At 43.1% G+C, this 19,680-nt stretch overlaps 1 protein-coding gene across 2 annotated transcripts in view; it reads left to right on the forward strand.

Annotated features, from left to right (window-relative positions):
* TAB1 (TGF-beta activated kinase 1 (MAP3K7) binding protein 1) overlaps nucleotides 1-10,835 on the forward strand; it is a 228,151-nt gene extending 217,316 nt beyond the window's left edge. For both annotated transcript variants that reach the window (XM_073592549.1, XM_073592550.1), the window contains one exon: nucleotides 125-10,835. In XM_073592549.1, the coding sequence (XP_073448650.1) occupies nucleotides 125-335 (211 nt within the window). In that variant the 3' untranslated portion in view covers nucleotides 336-10,835. The remainder of the gene's footprint in view (nucleotides 1-124) is intronic.
* The last annotated feature ends 8,845 nt before the right edge of the window (nucleotides 10,836-19,680 follow it).

Genomic DNA, 19,680 nt, shown 5'->3' on the forward strand with positions numbered 1-19,680 from the left:
GTATCTCTTTTTCTGGTAGTAAAATGAAATTCTGCATTCTCTTGCCTCTTACTCATGTTGTTCATGTTTTTATGATGCTACTCTTTTATGTTTTCTTGATCTAACGTTTTTACCGTTTATCTAGGCAATCACCAAGTGCTACGCTTCAGTCCACCAACACACACACTCAGAGCAGCAGCTCCAGCTCCGATGGTGGCCTCTTCCGCACTCGCCCATCTGTCTCCCTTCAGCCAGATGAAGATGGTCGTGTGGAGCCTTATGTTGATTTCACAGAATTCTATCGACTCTGGAACATGGAACATGGGGATCCTTCAACTCTTGTAACTGCACAGTGAAGCATACATCAAGTTTGGGTTATTTCTCTCCAGGGTAAAAACAGTTCCTCCATAGAATACAGTACACTGAGTGACATTGTCTCCCTAGGGACTGGAAATGTGTTGCAAGCAGGGGAAAATAAAGAGAAAAAGAAGCTGAAAAAAATAAAACTAATGTAGTCCCCTATAACTAGGAGCTGGTAAGCAGCAAATGCAAGGTAAAACAACAGGTGTGCTCTAACGCCTCCCTCCCCAGCAGCCCATACTTCTTTGTCTCCCAGTGCTCCATGCAGATGTTCAGAGTAAAGAAAACACCCATTACTTCAGTTATGGTGAAGCATGTAAATCACCCAGCCCCCTCTCCCCTCCACACACACACACACACTTCTCAACTGTTAGCTCGGGTGCTTGATAATTGGCCCAGAATTGTCACATGGGGGCAGAAGTTCTCTGCCCTGTGTAAGCTCCACTTCCAGCAGTCAAATGGAGCCATAGGGGGAACAAAGGAAAGGTGAGTATGTGTTGCTGGAGAGGGTGCACATATAAGAAAACATCACATACATAAGCAGTACTTCCAGACCCAATTGGTAGGTTAGAAACGTATGAGAAACACAGAAACACCATCCTCCCTCGCCTGGCTGCTTGGCCTAGGTAGAGTCTGAACAAGTATGGAAAGAGTAATGCCATCAAATACTGCAACTTTTACATGCCAGGGCCGTGGACCTTTGCAGTGAGCCCTCCCTTGGACTAACATTTAGAGACATCCTGAGGCAGCCACACACTGAATTACAGGAGACCAGGTTTTTCAGAAGTTCTAAGGTGCTTGATGCAGTTTTTTAATTATGTAAACTAGAATTTTTATTTTACAAAGAGCAAGATTTTATAAATAACAGGGATGTTATTTGCATGACAGTGCTTTTTTTTTTTTCTTAAAATCTTAAGTTTAAATTTTAAGATGATCTTTTTTTTATATGTAAACCTAAACATTAAAAGACTTTAAACAAGAGTGTCATCACAAAAGAGGGAAGTAAGTGCAGACTAAAGCAGTCCGATTAAAAATACAGAAGTTTTGACATACCTATAGAAATTAGAGGAGTGACTTCCAATCTATCCAAAAGAAGCTGAATTGAACAGGCATCGTATGGCTTTGGCACCCTCAGAAAACCCCAGTTAACCATTTTGTGGGGAATGTAATCAATTAGACAGTTTAGAAAATATTTTCCAATTGGTGTTATTCTCCTGCAGAAAAGCCAAAGTTGCCATCCATAGCTCTGTGCTCCTGGTTCCTCCCTTTTTAATGGAAGTACACTACAAGCATAAGAAGTTAAACATACAAATGGGTGTTTTTGTCTGAGGTTGGTTGAAATGTGCTTGCATCACCAACTTCCTCTTTAGTGTATGGACATTAATTATCTTACCGAAGTTAAACTCCTGTTGCCAGTAATGCCTGTTATTTGACTGTAAAGCATCAATACTGTTTACAAAATGTGATCTGTCCATTTATAAAAGAAAGCATAATAGCAACCAGCACAGCAGCAACTACATAGTATCTTATCCTATTGGCCACAGCTTTGATCGAACTAAGGTTTTCCAGCAAGCCTGTTCATAAACAGTCAATCAGTAGATTGTCTGCTGTTGAACAGGACCGGCCGTAGATGGATCGAATTTTGGCTAAACCATCTGCAATTCAATCCATCTGCGGACAGCTTTAATAATGGTCTTTGACCTCATGTCTCATAAGAGAGGCTGTTTACTGGCCCCAGCTACAGGAGGCACATGCTGGGTGGCAACGCTGCCTAGTGCCAATTGGACTACTCTTTGCCCCAGTTATATTAATGCTTGTCTGACAGTCATCACAGAAGGCAGGGCTAGTACTCACTTTCCTACTTTTTCATCACTGTGAATGCATTTCTAAAAAAGATGACACAGTAGGGTGTGGCGTTGGCGAATCCCCCCAGAAGTTTATCACTTGCACCACTAATGATTAACACAGCATAGTGACTTGGGTGAGGGGTGGGAGCATTGAGAGGGCTGACAAGGAATACTGCTGCAGTTACTGTATACTGGAAGGCCAGTACTATCCTTGAGCCGAGGACTGCCTCAACTGCCCATATAGGAGTATGCTGATGTAATGTGATCCTGAGCACCAACTGAACCAAAGTGCATCTGAAGGTCTCTGTGGTATAATGTTCCACACCAGTGAATGTGTTCATGACAAGCTGTTACATATAAATGTTTCCAAGGCAAGGACATATGGTTTAGCTATTCCCAGTAAAACCATAATATTTCACCAGTAAGTGTTTCCATTTGAATGAATAATGTGTTTTGAGAGACGAAAGGATGCATTGATTCAGCTGCAGCAGAAGTAGACTGATTGTTTAGGACATCATAATCATGTTTCCTTTGTTTATGAATCGGATCCTATAAGGACCATCTACTAGGTTAATATTTTCGCCTTTCACACCACAAATACAATGATTTTTCTTTTTGATGACAAAAAGGAACAGTTAGAACTGTAATAAGTCATTATATAATATTTGGGCTCATTGTTCCTTTAAATTTTATGCATTCCAGTGAGATCAGATCAAATCAGATCATGGCTATTTCTTTCTTGTCTTTTTTGGCGTGGATATTGAAAGACTTGAAGCCAAGATAAGCAAAATGAGAAATACAGTAGAACGAAGGTAAAGTTATTTCAGTACAGCACTAGAATAAGCACTTCAGTTTGCACTCCTGGTTTACTATCAGGATGTTTCAGGCAAACACATTTCATAACTGTGAAATGTATTGTGTCAACTATAATATGCTTTACAACAATAAATAGACATTTCTCACTAGAATGTTGATATTAAAACAATATTTGTTGACTGTTATTTGACCTGCTGTAGGTCTAGCATTCTGAATAAAAGTTTATTTTCTAGTTGTACAGTATAGGACACAGGCTCTTTAATCATTACGACTATGTTATATGAAACTACCTTTGAGTGTCTGAACACCCGAGGTCAAAAAAAAGGAAGGCTGCAGGGACATTCCCCTATATATCCCTTCCCACTCACAAGCTAGCCTCAGTTTTTTCTACTGCCCATAGCCAATGGACCTCTTCTCTCTACTGAGAGAGGCTTCCTTTGTTTTTCTCTATCCCTCCTTCTCTGGATGATGATCTTTCAGGTTGACAATTATATCAGTAAAAAATAGGCTGCATTATAGGCACTCTGACTTCTCATGCAGCTTTTGGATTTGTTGACTCCTTGGCAGAGCCTTGGGACTCTACCATCCACCAACCCAACCTTTCTCTTTGCAGAGACTCCGGACCAGCAACATCTCCTGGTTCTTTCTTTGAGGGCACAGTACTAGCAGTTGTTCTCACAAGACCTGGGTTACTGCGGCCTACAAGTGTTTGGCTCCGAGGCATCCCCCCTCCTGCTCCATTGCTACTGAGGTTGTGTGTAACCCTTGTAGCTGGTCAGCTGAACTCCAATAAACGAAAAGCCTTGAGCACTTGTTGCCATTTGAAGGCCAGTGTCACAGCCATTAAATATTTCACTTAAGAGGTTAGGAAGGTTTCCTTTCATTCCTCTGTCTTCCAACGCCAACCACCAAACCAAAAATGCTATTTAAAGTAACATTCCACCCAAAAGTGGAACTTCCACTTTAAGGAATCCTGACCCCCTGAAATGCCACATTTGGCATGTCTTTTTTTGGGGGGAGTGGGGGAGCGGGTATCTAGTTTTGACAGGTACCCAGCTCCCACTTCCGCTTGGGCCGCCTAGGTGACCTCTCCCTTCCTGCAATCTTCTGGGACACGTCACAGGTTCCAAAAGATTACCCGGCCATTCAGGGCACGCAGCGTGGCTTGCACCGAATTGTGAAGCCACAAGCTGTCACAGCTGGATGCCCACAGTAGTGATGCTGGTGCCACAGAGAGGGAGAGAACCAAGGCTTCAGGCTGCCACATCGCTGGACCATGGGACAGGTGAGTGTGTGTTTAATAAAAGTCAGCAGCTACACTCTTTGTAGCTGCTGACTTTTAATAAACAAAGAAACGTCTGGAACTCCGCTTTGGTCAATTTTTAATATTCTAAGCAAAATTTATGATCCACGTAGCATTTACTTCCTGGAATCCATCTGCCCTTAGCTCTGGCATGCAGGCAGGAAGGATTAAAAAGAGTTAATTGAGAGAGTGAAGTTCTGCTTTAACTGGACTAGGGCAAAGGGCAACCAACATGATACTGTGTTCCAGGACAATGCCCTAACTGAGAAATTACAGCATTTATCTCCTCCTGCTCTACTTTTGTGTGTGGATGCACCAGAACTAGTAATGAAACAAAGTTCAAAATGTCTCTAATCTCAATGCACACTTGAATCTTGTGCCTCAAAGCCTGTACAGCTGAAGCTGCCTGTGAAAGGCTCTTTACACGTATACCCATTGAAGTAGGGCATCTTTTTGGAGAGGCACTTGACAGGTGCATTACAGATCTTACAGAAGCGACAGTTATACCTTTTACAGAGGAAGATTCAACTGCCCCTCCCCGGGATCCTTTACCTCTTTAAAACACAGAGCTACTGCTCAGGATTCAACTTCAAAACCTAAGTTCACCTCTTCCTTTTGACGTAAGACTTGGCCACCAAGCCCTCTTCCCAATGAAGGGGCTGCCTCACTCCTGGGAGAGTGGGGATGGGGTATCTGTTACAGTTTGCCTCTCTGTGTCACAGATGTCCCAGACCTGCATGTTTAATCAGTCATTTTAAAGAGGTGCAAAATACAGTTCAAAACTCTACCCCCTCACCTCTTTCTTTTCTCAAATCAAACATCGGCCAAAGGCCAGTCAGGTTTACAGAATGCCCTGAACCATCTTTTGCCCCAGAGAATAATTATGCTAGTACTCCCACAAGACTGATTCAAAGGATTCTTTTTAAACCTATTCACGTTTTTAAGGCCCAAAGCTTGTATTCATCCTATCCTGGACCTAAAATCCCTCAACAAATACCTTCAAATTTAAAAAATTCCAGAATGAAATCGGCAAGGTCAGGTATTTCCTCTCTGAGACAAGGGAAATATCTGACATTCATAGGCATCCAAGATACCTTTCTGCATAGAAAATTGAAGAAAACAGCTGAACGGCCACACTCCAAATAACACCTTTTATTTGTGGCAAAGCAGTGTAGAAGATCCAAAATCTGTTACATCATGGTGTTGAAAGGTACAGAAGGGCTAGCGTGTTTCACATCATCATAGATGCTTAATCATAGCTATGATTAAGCATCTATATTAATGTGAAACGCGTTATATACAAAATAATTCTGTGCTGCCTTGGACAAAGAAAAGCAGCTAACACAACAATTAGTGTATGCAAAGAAATATGAGCCAAAAAAGTGTAGCGCTATGCAAGTAAGTCACATATATAAACATATTAAATAGGTAAAAGTATACCCAATAAGTAAACACCAACAGATGAATAGAAAATTGTGGATGATAATAAATGTAATAAAAAGTTCCAAATATGAATAGAATCGAAAGTCCCAAAAAAACTTGTAAATGTGAAAATCTTGATAGAAGCAAACATAAAGTGAAAAAGCACCACTACTGGTGAAGTGGAGGCTTACCAGCACGTTTGAACCTAGAGGAACCTACGTTCAATGGGTCAAACAGACTTGTGTGGTGATAATGACCACTGGCAAAGCGTGATCTTCTGGAGGTTGTACCCAAAAAACACGACCAACAATGGAGTAGTAGAGCTCAGCACATCCCGTGTTACATGGATGTCTGATAAGGGTGGATAGAAACGGAGAACAAAAAAGGCCACATAGCGTAATTCCGTAAATAATAAAACAATTTATTAAAAAGTGGAAAAACTCACATTTGAGTGGATAAAACAGCGCTTTAGTATATAAAATGGTGGCAATGGAATCTTTCCGACGCGTTTCGTCTCCTTGGACATCGTCAGGGGAACCATTCCATTGCAGCCGTCAAGAAATATAAAGATAATGTGACCCCCATGATTGAGAATCGATTTCCGAGTGTGTTTGACCCCACTTCCGGTTTCGGGGCAGGATGGCGGACTAGCGTGCGTTCCAGCACTCACAATGGACCTAATATGAAATTGTTTCCGGTGGAAATATGCGTTCCACCGTTCTGTATATAAAATTGGTTCTCCACAAAATGAAATAAAGGGGGGTCCAAATAAGCCCATGTAAAAAGAGGTGTTAAGGGTGGTTTGAACAAATAGCAAAAACTGCAGAAATGCTGCTTGGAGGGGCTGTAACAACGTGACGGGGCAGCGTCATGCACTCAAACACCGCCTGCACAATGTGGCCTAAGCACGTCGCCGTGCCATGACATCATGCGCCCCAGCCTAATCTAAAACGTGCGTTCCATTCAAACTGCGCACGCACATTGCGGCCCAGGTAAGTCTCAGCGCAATGACGTCATGCGCTCCAGCTCCGACTGGAGCGTGCGTTCCAAACAGCAAAGGGAGGATCATGACATGTGATCAACTGTCAGCACACATGTCCACAAGTGCCAAATATAGAGGGGCTATAATAGACGCCCTGTAAGTGTTCTATAATAGATGGAATCAAAGAAAAATGAATACAAAATGAAAAACTCGAGTTGTATAGGGACTAATAATTGGCACATATGGAATGGATTCTCAGGGGGTCATGTACATATAACAATGGATATATATGGAAGAAAATACATAAATAAAAACACCTTTATATTAAATGAGAGTTGTATGAAAAAATTGGAGAGAGATAACCTGGTATGTAGTAAAATGTAAACTAATGAATATTTAAGCCTTATTGATAAAAGAATTCATATCAAGTTCTATATTCATACCGTATGGAAAGTACGTCTGTAGCTCATATATCCAGAAGGTCTCTAGACGAGAGACCCCTCTGGTCATGGCCCCACCCCTCCACGGGGGAACATATCTGTCAATAACTACAAACTGTGTCCCCTTGAACATGCGATTATGGTGGAACTTATAATGTCTGGGGACAGTATGTTTGGTATCGCCACTTTTAATTAGGGCAATGTGCTCAGCAACCCTAATGGAGAAAGAACGAATGGTACGACCCACATATTGTTTGCAATGGCAAGTAATTAAATAAACAATATAACTAGTGGTGCACGTACAAAAATGTTTAATGGGGTAATTTTTATGGGTAACAGAAGATGTGAAATCTACAGTCTTGCGTGCAATACCCGAATTGTGTTGGCAAACGGTACACCTTTTACATGAAAAAAAGCTGTTAAACAAGTTCGGGGGGGGGGTAATGACATTTGGAGCTATTTTACTTTGTAAAATGGGTGCTCCTCTGATGATGACCTTAGCTTGATCGGGTATAGAAGTAGTAAGAATGCGATCATTCTTAAGGATATCCCAATGTTTGGAGAAAATTGCTTTAACTTGTCTATGTTGAATAGAGAATGAGGAAAACATTGCCCACTTAAAGGTATCATCACTATCTGGTTTCGATTTAACTTCCAGTAAGGACTCCCTGTTCATTCCAAGAGCATGTTGAAATTCGCGCTGTACATTTTGAGGGTCGTAATCTTTGTCCAAAAGCCTAGTCATTTGCTTGCGTTTTAAATGTCTCAATGTCCATACAATTTCTACGTAATCTCAGAAATAGATATATTGATGTGAAATGCGTTAGCCTGTCTGTACCTTTCATCACCATGATGTAAAAGATTTTGGATCTCCTACACTGTTTTGCCACAAATAAAAAGTGTTATTCGGAGTGCGGCTGTTCAGCTGTTTTCTTCAATTTTCTACACCATTGCAGAGCCTGCACCTGAAGTTGAGTGGGGAGGGCGGTTATTAGAGACACCAACACGCTTGGAGCGGCATCGCTACCTCATATTTTAGACTGAATCTTGCCTTTCTGCATAGTCCTGTTTATCTTATCAGCATTTTCTACACTTTGCAGCGGAGGACATTAATTTCCAGTTTGCCAAACTGCCTTTTGGCCTATCCTCTGCTGCCAGAGTTTTCACAAAGGTCCTGCCCTTCTAAGAACTTGAGGAATACAGGTCACAGGTTATCTGAAGGACTCATCTCCCTTCCAACTGCCTGCAAACGTCCACAGGACAATTTAGATGCTCCAGGCTTTCAATTAGGTGATCAATTTCCTAAAAAAAAAAATTTTTCTAGCCTCCTCTTCCCTTGGAACACTAGGGTCTGGTCCTGGACACATCACAAGCTAAGGATTTCATTCCACAGAAGAAAATGCTCCTCCTGATCTCACTCTTTGTAATTAAAATCAAAGAAACAGCCTACAATGATAGTCTCCATGGTAGTATAACATGGTCATTGGTGGAAGCCAAGCTCCCTATCAGCAACCCGAAGCTCAGATCAATAAGGATGGCTCTGTAACACTGGACCCCTCCCTTCTGCAAGGACACCTAATCAGGGTGCAATCAGACAATGCCACAACTGTGGCCTACATCAACCACCAAGGAGGCACCAGGAATCCTGCAGCCTGAAAGAAAGCAAGCCAGATAATCTCATTGACAGAGACTCACTGTTCAGCGATCTCTGCAGACCACATCCTAAGAAAAAGAAAGCTGGAAAGCGAATTACCTCAGTTACCAGAGCCTGTATCAAGGGGAATGGACCCTTTACCCTGACCACTTCAATCTGATATGTCAGAAATAGGGAACCCAGGATACGGATATTCCAGACTCCAGATTCAACAACAAACCTACCTCTGTGTCCAGGACCAAGGACCCTCTAGCGATGGCATTGAATGCCTTGGTATCAGTTCAGGCTTATCTATGCCTTCCCCCCCAGTGGAAATTCTACTTCATCTACTTTAGAAAATGGAGCAAGAGAAGAAGCTGGTGATTTTCATTAAACCAAACTGGCCTGGAAGAACCTGGTACACAAATTTACTCAGACTACTAGGAGACGTCTCCTGGCCTCTCCCCAACAGGCCAGACCTGCTTTTTCGGGGCTCTCTGTTCCATCTAGCTTCTCGGTCACTAGCCTTAATGGCATGTTTGTTGAAGCCCAGGCTTTAAGAGACAAAGAGGTCTCTGAATCTGTCATTCTTACTTTGCTAAAAGTAAGAAAAGGCGCTTCCAGAAAAATCTATTATTGTGCCTGGAAGTCCTTATTTCCTTCAAATCCAAATATTATTGTGTGACTTGCATTCTGGCCTTCTTACAATCAGGATTTGACAAGAACATGAGCATTTTAGAAGGACAGGTTTCAGCCTCGTCCATTCTTCTTCAAAAACCTCTGCCTTCTCTCCTTGTTAAAACCTTTATTCAATGTGTATTTTGGATCAGGCCCCCCTTGCAGCACCAAGGGGGGCCTGATTTAATAACTAGGGGACCAGTGCTTCCCTGGAACCTCAACTTGGTTCTCTCTGCCCTGCAAAGATCACCCTTTGAACAAATCAGGGATACCCCCTTGGATGGCTTCTCCTGCAAAGTGGCCATTTTGGTTGCTAGCATGTCTATCAGATGTGTGTCTGAGTTAGCAGCTCTCTTGTAAGAAGCCCTTTCTCATTCTTCCTACGCCCAAGACCAGCCTTTCTTCCTAAGGTAGTATCCATCTTCCACCTCAGTGAAGCCATAGTCCTTTCATCCTAATTCCCTACTCCAAAACACCCAAAGGAAATAGCTTTGTATGTCCTTGATGTAATCAGAGCCATCAGGGTTTACCTCAAAACAACAACTTCTGTCAGGAATACGAACTCCCTATTTGTCTTGATCTTGGAAGAGACAGCCTGCTTTCAAGTCCACCATCACTCAATGGATAAGACAACTGATCAGGAGATTTTACACTTTAAAGGTGAAATCTCCTCCTGTGCTTTTACATGCTCATTTCTCCAACTCCAACTCCAATGGACGTTTCCTGGGCATTCTGTCACTCTATGATTCAGTTAAGAGGAATTGTGACTTACCTGTAAATTCAATTTCATGGGGTACACTACAGGACACATTCCATTCTATTCCTTGGTTATTCTGAATGGCCTTCTATTCCTTGGCTACTCTGCATTACTTGCTACAAAACTGGGGGCTCGGGGAGTGGGGTAGGGTTTTAGAGGAGGCACCCAGGGGGGCATGCCTTTAAAAGCTTGGTGGGCACGCACCTGAAAGTTTGAGCTTATAACCCAGGGTCTATGAATACCTATATCCTGTACTGTACTCCAATATATAGAATTTACAGGCAAATGAAAAGTCCTTTCTTTTTTATGCCCAGCTCTGAAAGGTCTGGGAATGGTGTACATTGTGAGGTTTACCTGTAGGGACCTTTTTCACTCGTATTTGTGTCTTCACATTACTTACTATTTTTAACTTTGGAAATAGATTCGCGAATTAGACCCAACAAGACTATACGTAATCTGTATAAAAATGTGAGCTGTTTAAATAAGTGGAAAAAAGACATTTAAACGAGGAACATATGTATATACCTGTACAATATATTTTTTTTCTTTTTGTTTTGTTGACTACATTAATGTGTGTCTTGTAAATTCAAAATAAACCTGAATGCTATTTTATTAAAACTATGTCTTGAAAGTTTCTTAAAAGTACAATTTGTAAATTAAATGTTGAAGAAACTTTAGTTACAAACAACATTAAAGTGCCATGAAAAAATATTCATACCCCTTGAAATTTTCAACATGTTACAACCAAAAATGTAAATGTATTTTATTGGGATTGTATGTGATAGACCAACACAAAGTAGCACATAATTGTGAAGTGGAAGGAAAATGATAAATGGTTTTCAGATTTTTTTTTACAAATAAATATGTGAAAAATGTGGCGTGCATTTGTATTCAGCCCCCCTGAGTCAATACTTTGAAGAACAACCTTTCCCTGCAATTACAGCTGCAAGTCTTTTTGAGTATGTCTCTACCAGCTTTGCACATATAGAGAGTGACATGTTTGCCCATTGTTCTTTGGAAAATAACTCAAGCTCTGTCAGATTGGATGGAGAGTGTCTGTGAACAGCAATTTTCAAGTCTTGCCACAAATTCTCAATTGGATTTAGGTCTGGACTTTGACTGGGCCATTCTAAAACATGAATCTGCTTTGATCTAAACCATTCCTTTGTAGCTCTGGCTGTATGTTTAGGGTCATTGTCCTGCTGGAAGATGAAACTCTGCCCCAGTCCCAAGTCTTTTGCAGACTGTAACAGGTTTCCTTCTAAGATTGTATTTTTCTCCATCTATCTTCATACCAACTCTAACCAGCTTCCCTGTCCCTGCTGAAGAAAAGTATTCCCACAATATGATGCTGCCATCACTATGTTTCACGGTGGGAATGGTGTGTTCAGGACAGGGCCGATCCTGTGCGGGTGCGCTGAGTACATCAAACCCATGCGTGGCAGAGGTGGGGGTGCCAAAGTGCCAGAGTTCTCCCCTCCTTCCTTCCAGGGCCGGACTGATCTACTGGGATATGGGGAAATTTCCCGGTAGGCTGCCTGCTCTGGGGCCGCTTTGATCTGTGGCTGGTTTTTCCAGGGCTGGTTTTTATTCCCAGTCCGGCCCTGCCTCCTTCTCTCCTTGTGTGTGTCCGTCCAGAACACCAGTGCGAGCATGAGGCAGCCCATCCAGCCTGGCAGTGCTTGGGGAGGGTTTAGTTTTCTTTTCAGTGGCTGCTAATGTGCAGGGCTGGCCTGGCCTACTAGGATATTACCTGGTATGCCGACTGCCCTTAGGCCGCTTTGATCTGTAGCTGCAGCGCTCCCCTCCAGGCTCCCGCCTCCTCTTGTTTGTCACACACAGTGATAGCGCTGCCTTTCACAGAGCTGGGTCTGTGTGTGTTGTCGGCGCTGTAACAAGGTCCCGCCCCCCCGATCATCTTGTGTGATAGGCAGAACACTGATTCAATCAGTGTTCCATCTACTATCACACAAGCCGGTCTAGGGGGGCAGGACCTTGGTACAGCACCACTGACAACACACACCAGACCCAGCTCCGTGACACACATCGGGAGATGTACGCTGTGTGTGTGATCCAGGGCAGGCTATGGTGAGTCTGCATTCATGGGCACAGTGAGGCTGTGATTATGAGCACAGTGAGGCCGCTTTGATGGGCACAGTGAGGCCACATTGATGGACACAGTGAGGCTGCGATTGTGGGCACAGTGAGGCTGCATTGATGGACATAGGCTGCGATTATGGGCGCAGTGAGGCTGTGATTGTAGGCACAGTGAGGCTGCGATTATGGGCACATTAAGGCTGCATTGATGGACCCAGTGATGCTGCAATTATGGGCACAGTGAGGCTGCGATTATGGGCACAGTGAGGCTGCATTGATGGACCCAGTGATGCTGCGATTATGGGCACAGATCTGCATTGATCTCTTGTACCATGTCTGCAGTCTGACCATCTTTAGTATGATGTCCTCAGTCTCTAACCATCTCCTGCATCGTGCCCGCAGCCTCTGACACCTCCTGTATCATGTCCGCAGCCTCTAACCATCTCTTGTATCATGTCCGCAAACCTATGACCATCTCTTGTATCATGTCCGCAACCTCTAAATATCTCTTGTCTTATATCATGTCTGCAGTCCCTGAGGGAGTTTGGAGAGGAGTCAAGAGTGGGAGTGCTGCCAGGATGGGGGTCATGGGAGAAGTCAGATGTGTGTGGACTGTGGAGAGGAGACTATAGGATAAAACCAGAGCCACCAAGCTGGAGCCGACTGACTGAGCCCTGCACGGTGCACCTGAGAGGAGGTCAGTGACAGCGCCGCTAGGCCAGTTTGAGGAGGGTCACTGATGTAAGGGGGCGTGAATACAATAATGTAAGGGGCACTGATATAAAGTTTCCCCCCTTATATCAGTAACCCCCCCCCCTTTACCTTAGTGTATTCTTTCTGAGGAACGTGGTCCCCCCCCCCCCCACGTTCCCAGAGTTCCTGGGGTCCCCTTTGATGATTGACCACTTTTAACTGGAATTTGCTTTTATATATATATATATATATAAAGTTCTATGTGCTTTCATATCTGTCTTCTGTATATATAATACACTCTTCAATGTGCTTTAAAATGCATGGTTTTCCCTTTCATGAACAAGAAAATAATGCCATTACGCTGTTGGGCTGGTATGATAATGTTATGGGGCTGGTATGATATTTTTTCCAGGGCTGTTTTTTATTCCCAGTCTGGCCCTGCATCCTTCTCTACTTGTGTGTGTCTGTCCAGAACACCAGTGCAAGCATAAGGCAGCCCGTCCAGCCTGGCAGTGGTCAGGGGGAGGGGCCGCTCATCTTCCTGACACCAAGGGTTCTTTTAGTTTTCTTTCCAGTGGCTGCCAATGTGCAGAGAACTGGGTCTGTGTGTGTTGTCAGCGGCGCTGTAACAAGGTCCCACCCCCATAGACCGGCTCGTGTGATAGTAGATGGAACACTGATTGACATGTATCATAGGAGCCGCGAGTCGGTCTAGGAGGCAGGACTTTGTTACAGTGGCCATCCGGGAGATTCAAATCCAACCTCCGTGACAGCAGGAGATCATTGCCGCTCTGTGTGATCCACTGGAAGGCTGCATTTGGTGGGCACTGGTAGACTGCATTTGGTGGGCACTGAAAAGGCTGCATTTGGTGGGCACTGGTAGGCTGCAATTGATGGGCACTGATGAGGCTGCATTTGATGTACTGATCTCTTGTATCATTTCTGCAGTCTCTGACCGTCTCCTGTATCATGTCTGCAGTCTCTGACATCTCCTGTATCATGTCTGCAGTATGTCTGGGGGCTCTTTCTAACAGACTCTCTAACAGAAGCCCTCTCTGTGTCCATCAGAGAGGCCCCCCTCCAGGTCCGAAAAGTACTCTGCTTATCTTCCCGTATTTTGTTTATTGTTACGAGATCTTGTGAGGCTCCCAGGGCCTGGGTAATGAAGACTCCTTAGGGGAGCATCTCTGTGTTTGAGTCGTTGCCATAGCAACATTTGTAAAGGGGAGGATTTAGATGACAGCGCCCATGTGGGGCGCCAGAAATATTTCTGCACCCAGACGTCTGTGACCCTAGGATCGACCCTGAGTAGAACTATAGGTAAAACTTTTTATTTTCATTTTGGATAGAGCAAGGGAGGGTTTTAACCCCTGCGAGATTTTTTTTTTTCATTATCTGTGTAACTTGCTGAGATTTCCCTTTACTTCCTGTCACATAACCAAACAGGATGTGAGAGGAAATTCCTGCAAATTCCTTGAGGACCCCCAGTTCACCAGAACTAATGTCCCCATTGGAAGATTTCCCCTCTAATACTCCTCTGGGGAAAACCCAAAATTTGGGATTTTCTTTTACTTTCATTTTCACTTTTAATGATAATTGTAAACAGGACAAAAATCTCTTTAACGCGGGTACAGACGGCAATAAAAACTGAGAAGTGTTCCGATCCCTTGCCACTCTATCTAAAACTAAAAAAAGTTTTGCCTCTAGTTATACTTTAATCTTAACGCTAGGATTACACTTAAGTGTTTTGTGTTTTGCAGAACAGTTCATTTAACATGATTTGCTATGGGTCACGTTCACACCTCTGTGTTTTCAACTGGTGCGATTTTTGGAAAGGGTCAAAGACTTTTTTTACCCACAGCTCTTTGCGTTTTTTGGTTCCATAGACTTCAACGGAAACACACCAACAACGCAAGTATTGTGTTTTTAATGCATTTTCATTTTTCCACCTGCATGCCAACAAATGCCCCCCCTTAACCAAAGACTTCCCAGGCTGCCCAGAAAACCAGGAAGTTGATTCAAGCAAGCAGCATTGTGAAGACAGAAGAGCTTATCGGGCTGGTGAGGCCAAGAAGCTACTTAGTTGGGACAAAAAGTATTCAGACCCCCTTAAATTTTTCACTCTGTTATATTGCAGCCATTTGCTAAAATCATTTAAGTTCATTTTTTTCCTAATTAATGTACACAGAGCACCCCATATTGACAGAAAAACAAATCCAGGTGTGAAAAACTTGTTGCATCTTTCCCAAAAAGACTCATGGCTGTATTAGATCAAAAGGGTGCTTCTACTTATACTGAGCAAAGGGTCTGAATACTTAGGACCATGTGATATTTCAGTTTTTCTTTTTTAATAAATCTGCAAAAATGTCAACAATTCTGTGTTTTTCTGTCAATATGGGGTGCTGTGTGTACATTAATGAGGAAAAAAAATTAACTTAAATGATTTTAGCAAATGGCTGCAATATAACAAAGAGTGAAAAATTTAAAGTGGTCTGAATACTTTCCGTCCCCACAGTATATCAGTGACAGCCTGTCCATAGGGGGCGCCCCAGACAGTCACAAAAAAAAATTAAATATTTAAACATGGCCCTTTAACCACTTCCTGCCCGGCCTATAGCAGAATGACAGCCGTGCGATGGTTCAGTTATCCTGACTGGGCGTCATATGACGTCCTTCAGGATAACAGCCGCCGCGCGCCCGTGGGGGCGCACATCGCGGCGATCGGTGGTGCGGTGTGTCAGTCTGACACACCGCTACACCGATCATGGTAAAGAGCCTCCATTGGAGGCTCTTTACCATGTGATCAGCCGCGTCGAATCACAGTGTAAACAGGAAGAGCCGTGATCGGCTTTTCCTCACGCACGTCTGACAGACGCGAGTAGAGGAGAGCCAATCGGCAGGTCTCCTGACAGGGTGGGTCTGCGCTGATTGTTTATCAGCACAGCCCCCATTCGGATGCCCACCCAGGACCACCATCATGCCGCCCAGGACCACTAGGGAAGGGGGCAACATGTGGATGGCCAGGTATGTACCCCATGGCCATCCACATTTGAGAAAATATGCACAATAGATGCCAGTCAGTGCCCACAAATCGGCACTGACTGGCAACATTATGGGCCAGATAAAACAAGTGATGCCAAGCAATGCCACCCATCAGTGTCATCAGTGCCCATCTGTTCCACCTATTGGTGCCACTCATAAGTGCCCATCAGTGCCGCCTATGAGTTCCCATCAGTGACGCCTTATCAGTACCTGTCATTGAAGAAGAAAATTTATTTACAACAAAAAAAACAGAAACAAAGAAAAATTTGTTTGGGTACAGTGTAGCATGACCGGGTCATTGTCATTCAAATTGCAACAGCGCTGAAAGCTGAAAATTGGCCTGGGCAGGAAGGTGCGCAAGTACCTGGTATTGAAAAACAAAGTACTTAAGTGCACTGTGTTCAGGCGCCGGACACAGGGAAGCAGCATGTCTATGCAATCATGAGATTGTAGACGAGGCGCTTCATTTGCGAGGTTTGGAGCTGCTTTGTGGCACAGTCCATTGCGCCAAACAGGTTCTGCCCGGCGCCCGTAGTGTATCACTACGGCGGGTGCTTTGTTCTTAGTGTGAGACCAGACATAACTTCTGGTGGGCTACAAAAAGATGGCCGCCGCTGCCGTGAGGACTAATCCCCTTGTGTTCAGTGGAGAGGGGAGGCCCCTCCCCTCTCCACTGAACACACGGAGAAATCCGGGAACTAGCTGCAGCTGAAGGGGATGTATGGGAATTATTCTCCAAAAAACAAAAAGAAAGTATCGGCTGAACCTACGCAAGTTCAAATTTAAAATGTATTCCTTTTTTTTTTTTTTTCTTTTTCTTTTTTTTTACATTTTCCTGTACAATGATGGTCCACTATTCCTCCTACTGATACCTATAGTGGGACACAATTTCACCCACTGAGACCTATGATGGTCCACCATTCCGCCCACCGACACCGATGATGGAAAACAGTTCCTGCCAGTGACTCCAATGATGGTCTACTGTTTCACCCACTGACACCAATGATGGAAACTGTTCCTGCCACTGACTCCAATGATAGTCCACTATTCTGCCCATTTACACCACTGATGGGACACTATTCCGCACACAGATACCAGGGATGGGGAATTGTTTACTCCCATTGATGCCAGGGTATGTTCCACTCACACAGACACTGAAACAAAATTATATATATATATAGAGAGAGATTAAAACAACTCCAAACTTTGCTCTTATTTTATTTTATTAGCTTTATTTCAAAAACACTAACAAGATTTTTTTTAAAACAAGATTCACATAACCTCCGCAACAAAGCCTCCATGGAACATTACACAGGATAATATTGCCAACAAAAAATTCAAACATTAGATCAACCGCAATTTATTATGTGTAATCAATAAATATTAAGCTAGATAGTGGAAGTATATGAAATTGTAATACACAGAAGATCTTTATTATTTTCACAAAATTATACAAGAGCATCAAGCTGCCATGACAACTGACCGGTGGCTGACATGAAAAAAAGTAGTGAATTTATCCCAGGCAGCTGCACAACTCTTGCTGCCCTGAGTTACATTTAATTCTCCTCTTGTCATATCTTGGCAAACTGTTTCTTCCACCTCTCTCACGGATAAAATTATGCAGGCCACATGCTACTTTGCAGGTTTTTATGGCATGCTGCATCTTAAGGTGAATAGGAGTATGTAAAAAAAAAAAACATATATTGGCAAGAATGCCAAAGGCACATTCTACCATTCTTCATGCCCGAGTGAGTCTATAATTAAATACCTTCCTGTCCAGATTCAAAGACCGACTAGAAAAGGGCCTCAGCAGGTGCTCACGTAGAGCACACACTTCATCACCTACGAACACAAAAGGCAGAGTAGGTTGCATTGTTCCTGGTAGCGACCTGTTCTCTGGTAGTCCCAGTCCATTTTGTTGCAGCAGCTGTCCAAATGTTGAGTTTGAAAACAAATCTGAACTGCTGCCATTGGATCCTATATCGATTTAACTGAAACAATAGTTTGCATCTGCCACTGCAAACAAGACAAATTAAAAATATTTTTTGTAATTATAAAAACTACTGCCAGTAGATACTGGCTTAACTATGCGGATATGCTTCCCAACTAATGCTCCAACACAATTGGGAAAATGACACAGCTCCCAAAATACATTGGCTATCTGGGACCATTCGTCCGCTGTGGGTTTCTTTAAGACAATATCCTTCAGAATGTCCCATATCACTGGGCATGTGTCCTGGACAATGTAGCTTGTGGTGTATTTGCCCACGATAAATTTGGAAAGCAATACTTAATAGCGAATGACCGGTTGCAAGATAGCTAAAAGTAAAAAAAAAATTACATTTATGTTTTGCAGTGAAAGCTTTACAAACTCGATCGTGTAGTGTGAAACATTGTTTAAACAAATATCAAGAATGAAAAGCTTGTGAGAAGTGGATCTGCAGCTAAAAGGTTCACTTTGCATACCTACGCAAAGGACCTTGACTTCTTCAGACCAATACTTCAGAGAAGGGTAAGCTATGATCATTGAATATCTGTAATATGTGTATAGTTTTAATCAAAATAGTATTAATCAAAAGAATTTTACTTTCTTTTTGGATTTGCAGAACAGAGAGCATCTGGGAACCATCTAATGACATGAGGGAAGATGACCCCAAGGAAGGTTCATCTTGTCAAACACAGGAAACCCAAAATACTGGATCTCCTACTTTTTTACACCATGCTGAGGAGGTGGTTGAGGAGGTGGAGGAATAGAGGGGGCTGCAGCACCACCTACTTCTAGTGCATCTAGGAGGGAAAGTGGCTCCAACAGATTGACAGCAGCGAAACACAGTGAGAAACATTTTGAGCTGCTCCAAGAACTTGTAAATATGTTTAAAAAAACACGTCTCAGGAACAAATGTTTTCTGGTGGTCTTATGCCATTCATTGCAAAGGTTCCTGAAGATTTACAAGGAGAAATGTGCATTGCCATGTTGAAATGTGCAACTTCTTTCATCCCCCCTGCCCACCCAGCCAAAAATCCCCCCACTAGACACCAATGCCTGGTCCTTATGCCTCTTACCCAATCCCCCTCACTATTCCAAACTACACGTCACCAATGTGGCCCGCACCTACACCTATCCCAACACCCATACCCCTATTGCCACCCAGATAGACAGCTAGACCATATCCCCCCCCCCCCTCATTTCTTCAACATTTTGCCCACCTGGTTGAAGGTTCTCATCATCAGAAGTCCCAAAGGCTTAATATTCAACATTTCTCCGCTCTCCCCAGAGTGTTAAAGAACAACTTTCCCAAAATGCACCTGCACCAAGAAGGACCTCAAATTAACAAGATTCCACCCAGGAGGAATATACAGTGGGGAAAATAATTATTGAAACCCCTGCAGATTTTGTAAGTTTGCCTACTAACAAAAAAATGAAGGGTCTATATTTTTTATCATAGGTGTATTTTAAATGATAGAGACAGAATATCAACCAATAATCCAGAAAATAACACATGATACAAATTGAGTTGCAGTTTGGTGAGTAAAATAAGTATTTGATCCCCAAGCAAAGCAAGACTTAGTACTTAGAGGAGAAACTACATTTCTTGTAGTTAGTGACCAGGTTTGCACACATCTCAGGAGG

This window comes from Aquarana catesbeiana, linkage group LG07, assembly GCF_042186555.1.
Source record: "Aquarana catesbeiana isolate 2022-GZ linkage group LG07, ASM4218655v1, whole genome shotgun sequence".
Lineage (NCBI taxonomy): Eukaryota > Metazoa > Chordata > Amphibia > Anura > Ranidae > Aquarana > Aquarana catesbeiana.